This window comes from Pistacia vera, unplaced genomic scaffold (genome assembly GCF_008641045.1).
Source record: "Pistacia vera cultivar Batoury unplaced genomic scaffold, PisVer_v2 Contig337, whole genome shotgun sequence".
Taxonomy (NCBI): Eukaryota; Viridiplantae; Streptophyta; class Magnoliopsida; order Sapindales; family Anacardiaceae; genus Pistacia; species Pistacia vera.
This window is the reverse complement of record NW_022196154.1, coordinates 333,315-340,135: the sequence shown is the minus strand read 5'-3', so window position 1 is coordinate 340,135 and position 6,821 is coordinate 333,315. Positions and strand designations below refer to the sequence as shown.

At 37.8% G+C, this 6,821-nt stretch overlaps 2 protein-coding genes across 2 annotated transcripts; both read right to left on the bottom strand.

Annotated features, from left to right (window-relative positions):
* Nucleotides 1-786: 786 nt before the first annotated feature.
* LOC116137904 (tryptophan aminotransferase-related protein 4-like) lies at nucleotides 787-3,482 on the bottom strand. The gene is made up of 5 exons (XM_031423599.1): nucleotides 3,107-3,482; nucleotides 2,587-2,881; nucleotides 2,192-2,484; nucleotides 1,420-1,700; nucleotides 787-1,280 (listed from the first exon to the last, which is right to left on the bottom strand). The coding sequence occupies exons 1-5, from the start codon at nucleotides 3,394-3,396 to the stop codon at nucleotides 1,060-1,062; spliced, it is 1,380 nt and encodes a 459-aa protein (XP_031279459.1). The 5' UTR covers nucleotides 3,397-3,482; the 3' UTR covers nucleotides 787-1,059.
* A 1,553-nt stretch (nucleotides 3,483-5,035) lies between these two features.
* On the bottom strand, nucleotides 5,036-5,668 carry LOC116137881 (putative chloride channel-like protein CLC-g). The gene is made up of 2 exons (XM_031423582.1): nucleotides 5,333-5,668; nucleotides 5,036-5,240 (listed from the first exon to the last, which is right to left on the bottom strand). Exons 1-2 carry the CDS (start codon nucleotides 5,497-5,499, stop codon nucleotides 5,036-5,038), a joined length of 372 nt encoding a protein of 123 aa, XP_031279442.1. The 5' UTR covers nucleotides 5,500-5,668.
* Nucleotides 5,669-6,821: the final 1,153 nt, after the last annotated feature.

Below are 6,821 nucleotides of genomic sequence, written 5' to 3'. Positions count from 1 at the left end.
GTTACCTGCATCAACCTGAGTCGTACCTGCTCGGCCCGCCCGTTTGCCAAGTCTACTTGTGCCTGGCCTAGACTCGTTACGGGGATGGCGGGTAATGCCTAGGCCCAGCTCGACGGGAATTTTGTAATCCCTAGTCCCGGCCCATGTTAATTTCAACAATTTATTTTCTCAAGGGCAATCTTTGATATATCTTTCTTTGTCATTCATATTAACTTAATTAATAGTAACTTCTGCTTTAATCATCATATTTTTTGTGTGTATAGATTAATATGATGGACAAGGGATCTTGAGTTCAACTAAAATCTCAATTGATTGTTATCAAAATTATAATCAAATAAAATAAAATTTTAATTTTTTTTAAATGATAACTTAAAAATTGAATGACATTTTCATTTTATTTATTTAGGAAATAAATGGAATGCAATTTAACATCATCAAAAAAAGTTACATTCTTGGACGAAGATAAGATTAAGCTTTAATATCATAAAATAATAAAATAAACGACGGCCCATGTTAAAAACTCGGGCCGGACCGGGATGAGGATTGTCGTGAGCCCAACCCATACCCGAACCTGGGCCCTAAAACCGTATCCAGGCCCGTGCCCATCCTCGCAAACAGTAGGTAATCCCCGACCCCGTCCAGCTCTGGCCGAACCAAGTTCCCAGAAATCCGGGTACAATTGTCATCTCTATTCACAGCCTACTAGAAGTAGAAGACACTTCAACAGGATTCTCATAGACAGGAAAAGATTGTAGCCGAACAAGTTCTACAATCTCAAAACGTCTTATAAAACCTCAAAAGATTCTAACTGAGTGGACTATTGATTCCATCAAATTTGTCAAATTGTCCACAGAAAATGAGAACCCAAATAATGTAGTATTGGAAATATATATAGTTGTATTGTACTTAATAGCTAGTGCAATTTGCAACATTTAATAGCTTAATTTGAAATTTAATAACAACATGCAGGTCAATAGACATGACCAACTTTCACATTTATTATTATTAATTGTTGAAGAAGCAGCTTGTAATGAACTGATAATTGATCACACTAATTCTTCACATAGTTTTGTTATCTCCTCCACCATCTTCCTCAGAGACGAATTTGGTCAATCTCTGCAGCAGTAAATCAAAATCATCCTGTCTTCTGATCAAGCTCACCCTCACATGGCGATTGTCTGCACTAAACTTGTTACCTTCTCGTACATTAATCTTTCCTGCTTTAAGAACTTCATGGCAGTCTTTTTCTTCTTCCATCTCACATTTCAACCATCCATAAGCTGAAATATTTATCAAGCTCTTAAAATGGAATCTTGTGGCAATCAGGGATAACATGAAAGCTCATTTTTATAAGCACGTGATTAGAAATAGTTCAAATCTATATTGAAGAGATTAAGGCCTTCAGGTTAAAACGATTACCTGGTGAAGCTGGCCTGACTTTGTGGAAGAAGTTGCAGTACTGAGGAGCAATTTCCTGGAGAGAAAATCTGTTTGATAGTGATACAATCTTGCTCAACTTTTCCCAGCGGTTCTGCATTGTTTTGTATCCGAATTCAAATATTTCCCTTCCTCTGCTTTGTAGCACTACTTTCAGAAGCTTCAAAGCTCTTAGCTGACTGTCCCGAGAAACCCCCATGGTGTTTAATGTCATATGGTTTATCATTCTTTCGTACACAGCCTCATCCTTTATCAATGCCCACCTGCATAGTTTTCTTTAGCAATGTAAGATGTAACAATTTATCAAAATACTACTTTATCAGAGCCAGCTTGCACTGATGATGCGGATAAGATTTTTGGTGAATTACAGAGAGCTTATGCTAACCTCTAAGTTTTGGGGGTTTTATATTGATTAATTACTCGCTGCCAGAATGATTTGGGAGATCAAACCAAAAAAAAAAATTTGGGGTATTTGTTACAATAACATAATGAAGGCAATCAATCAAATATAGATTCATCCGAAATCGGATTTAAATCCATTATAGCACCCATTTACACATAAGTAATGTATTGAATTCTAATAAATTGATCCAGTCAATACTTTGAATATGGAATTCAAAGGGATCAAATAGAAAAAGAGAATCTGAATCATGGAACTATAATGAAATATATGATCAACCAACATTAATAGAATTTGAAAAAGAGTCCAAAGAAATGGTCTGATCCCTAGCAGTATTGATGGTTTGATTATTACCCAAACCTGGTGCCAGCATGACCAGTCATCTTAGAGAGTGTAAAAAGCATTACATCTTCATCTGCAGGAGCTGAAATTGCTGCAAAATGAGGCCAATAATATGCATGATCATAAATTTGTTTGGCATATGGGCCCTGAAGAACTGCCTTGTTCATCTTTCCATCAGGATTGTTTGGTGCAGTTACAAACTCAACGAAATTCATACTTGTATCAGAGCTATTCTTCCATAGAGATGTATCTCCAAAGAACTCGAAATCCCCTGACTGGAAATAGTCTGTTTGTCTCTTATAAACCTGGAAACCATCAAGGTAATACCAAAGAAATAATTTTATCAGACGCGTTTGCAAATACTCTTTTCACAAAATACGAAATTCTGGGTTCAGATGAATGCAAACCGGGTAAAAAGGGGTTGTAGCGACAACTTTTGCAGGTAAGGAAGAGTTATCAGGAGAAAGGGCATGGACTGCAGCATTTAGGAGTTGGGTTGATCCAGCTCCGAAAATCATGAATCTTTTTTCTGTTACCGCATTCCCTACAATGGCATGGAGTTTTCGGATGTGCCTGTCGAGCTCTTGAGAGATGTAAGAGTCATCTGTGTATGTATAACTCATTCTGTGCCATCCTGCTACAAGAATTGCGCTGCTTGCTGCATTTTGCATCCAGAAAGGCTCCAAAAACAATGGATCCCCCCTGCAAACCATGACAATTTGGTGATTAAACATATTTTTTATTTATTAATTTGTCTCTCAAGCATACGAGCTCGTCTCAATTATAAACGGAAACCTTACTGTTTATTAAATTGCTTTCTAAATTTTTTACTGTGATCAGACTAACTGCTGTAAAAGAGACTAATAACATTATTGGTCCTATACTGCAGTTCAAAGACTTAAAAAAGAGTGATAGTTAGAAAGGTACCCGTCAGCGTTAGCAGCACAATCAGGCAAAGGTTGAGAGCAATCAGGGCCAGTATAGCAAGAATTGCACTCGCAAATTGGCGGTTTTCCATCGACAACAATCCCATCCAAGTAAGCTCTTCCATGGCCAGAACATGAGATTGCAGCCACGGCCTCAGCTTCTCTTGCAGCTTTACTGCTCCAATTCAGATTCCACTCCCTACCCACATAAAGATTTATGATGGAGATGAGATTCAGAACCAGAGAAGAAACTAAACATAACACATACTTGGAACTTTGAATTTTGGCCATGTTTTTTCGATGGCTGGCGAGCCTAGCTCCCTGGCTTTTTGGAGAGCCGCCTTGTTCTGTTTAAGAGAATCTGGACAGATATAATATTTTTATTGGCTCACAAAAAAGATTCTCTATAGAATTCTAATATATAGAATTGACGTCAAAGTACAACGACATCTTGATTATTCTATACTTTTTTGTCGTGACAAGACAAGCACAATTGGACAAATACAAATAAAAAGTGAATTATCATCTTTGTAGATTCCTTTTTCCTGCTATAAGTCCTCAAATAATTGCATTTGGTTACTTGTTGCAACATTCCTAGTGCAGAAACATTTACAAATGACAAATCTGAACGATATTGAAATATTTTTACTATCTAAAAGCTTAGCAGGTCAACAGACATGACCGTTTACATTATTATTGCTGCGATTAAGAAGGAGAAGCTCTTGTAATTAACAATCAGTTGATCACATTCTTCACATAGTTTTGGCGCCACCGTCTTCTTCTGACACTAATTTTTTAGTCTCTGCAGCAACAGATTGAAATCGTCTTCGGTTCTGTGGAGGCTGAGAAGTTCATAGCTATCTTCAGCATTGAACATACTGCCTTCTCGCCCGATGATCTTTCCAGCTGTCGGGACCTCATGGAAGTTTTTATCTTCTTCCATCTCACATTTTAACCATGCATGAACCGGCGAGCTCGATCAGGAGAGAATCCTTAATTCGAGTAAGTTTCAGATTTCGATTATGGTTAAGAGAATTACCTGGACAAGCTGCCCTGACTTTGTGGAAGAAGATATAATACTGAGGGGCAATTTGTTGGGGAGAAAATCTCTTTGATAGTGATATGATATCGCTCAACTTTTCCCAGCGGCTCTTCATTGTCTTGTATCCTGATTCAAATATTTCCCTTCCTTTGCTTTCTAGCACTACTTTCAGAAGCTTCAAAGCTCTTGTTGGATTACAAGCTGGAGAATAAAAAGATAGAATGCACGAAAAAGTTTTTTTTTTCATTAATTCAAACATTGATTTTATGCAACCTAGACACATCATTGGTTGTGCCTTTTAACACACCTATTCTACAAAGCATTAAATGCTACCCTAGGTTACAAACATATTTAACGCACTAACATCCTTAACCAGTTTGACATCTGACACTCTTATCCGTGATAACAACTGAACCATACAAGGAACTTTCAACAATGATGGCTATGACCTTCCTTACGACAGATCATTACATGCTTTTGATTACAAGCTCGTTAGATCGCTTGGACACTTTCCTATATTGCTTCCAGGTCGCATTACCCTCTAGTCACTTCATCTAAATTGCATGTTCATTAGAACACACGATTAGAGAACATTTGATTCACATCGCAGCTTTATTCATCTAGAACATCTGGTCAATAGCATTAGGTCGCAAGCCTACCAGGTCGCTCGCCACATGTTTATAGAAAGATATCATTCACATTAACAGCTTTTAACTAGCCCGGCCCTTAACAAGTTTGTCCCTATACATGAGGCATAATCAGGATGTTAACTAGAGATTCATTAGAAAATTATCCTGATTGACATGCCGTTATTTATACAAAATTAATGCGAAANAAAAAAAAAAAAGAAGAAGAAGCTCAAAACAAAAACCAAGTCTTTTATAGCACTTACTTGGAGGCTAACATCATATTAGAAGTAACCACAAACTTGATCCCTGCAATATTCTCAACAGCAAGATTATTGAAGAACCCAATAAGCCCAACAATCAACCCAATCAAAAAACACAGAGACCACTTCATAAATATATACTGAAAAATATAAGCTTTCCCACGAGTTCTCCAGTCCTGCTTGAAAAAATCATTCTCAGCTATCCTAAAAAAAAATAGAAAAAAACAAAACCACATGAAAAAACAAAACAAAACCGATAAAGAGGAATTGAAGCGGTGTAAAGATTGAAACTTTACTCATAATCAAGACTTTCAATGGGGCAGACATAAGAGCCGACGATGGCGACTTGAGAGCTAGAATTAATGGGAGATCTTTCGCGGCGAAGTAAAGGGAAGGTGATAGATTCTTGATCTTGAACATGGTTATCGTCATGATCGTTTGAAGAGTTAACAGTAGAGGACATAATTTATGAGATTGGGATTCTCAGTTGGTGAGGAATTATGTGAAATTTGAAAATCAGTTGAGTGAGAGTTTGTAAGAAGGTAGAATTATTGCAGTTAGTGAAGAGTATGAGTTTGAGTAAAAGTTGCCATTCATCAACCATCGCATATATTCTGTGCCATGGAACCTCGTGTGTGTCGTGCGAGAATTGAATTTCTTTTTTCTTTTCTTTTTTTTTTTTTTTTGAATGTAATAGATGTAATACGACGGGATTGAGACAGTGGAAAAAGAAGTTTGCTTCTCTTATTGGTTTTGTGTGATTTATTTTAGATTATTGGGTTTATAAAGTGTTCGATAGTTTTTGAGAATTAGTTAAAGTACGAACAAACTAACTCGAACTTGGAATGAGCATGAAGAAATTAACGATACTTCTTTATCTTTTGAGTTGTTCTGCCGAATCGGTCACTCAGGACCTTTGGTCTCTACCCAAACCCGATGAAAAAAACAGGATCACTTCTTCTAGACTCGTTGAGAATGATCCTAATCTAGTTCATGGCCTACTAGAAGTAGAAGGTGCTTTGATGGGATCCTCACGAATAGAAAAAGATTGCAGTTGGTTTGATAATGATCGAGTGACATTGTTTCTTCGGCCCGAACCAAAGAATCTCTTAGGCTTCGTTTGGTTCAAAATTGGGAATACTACTTTTAGTATTCCCAAAAAAGTTAAACAGTAAAATACCCAAAAACTCTTATTTTTGGGAATACTACTTTCAATATTATGCAATTTTTTTTAAACCCTCTAAATTTGTTAATTTAAGTAAATACCCCTAAATATTTTTTTAAAAATTATAAAATCACCCCAACAATCCACATTTACCAGATTCTAGCCACCACCGTCGGAAAATGGCGGGACTCTGGTAGGATGGCGCACTACCGGCTGAATCTGGCCGGTAGTGCGCCGATCTAGCCTTTTTCGGCCAGATCCACCAGATCTAAGGCCAAACGGCCAGATCTAAGGCCAAACGGCCAGATCTTTGGCCGTAACAGTCGGTCACGACGGCCAACAAACGGTCATCGTTGACCATCAACGACAACCGCTTGTTGGTCGTCGTTGACGAGCAAATATGACGAGATCTAGTCATTGACGGCCAGATCCACCGTGGATTTAGCCGGAAAATGCCATATCGGCGTAAGACCGGCAAGATCCAGTCGGTCATGCGTCGATACGGTGACTCCGGCCACCCTCCGACGGTGGTGGCTAGCTGTCCATATTTGAGGGTGGGTTGGGGGTGTTTTTGTTAACTTTTAATGTTTTATTATAGGGGGTATTTTGTAAAAAAACAA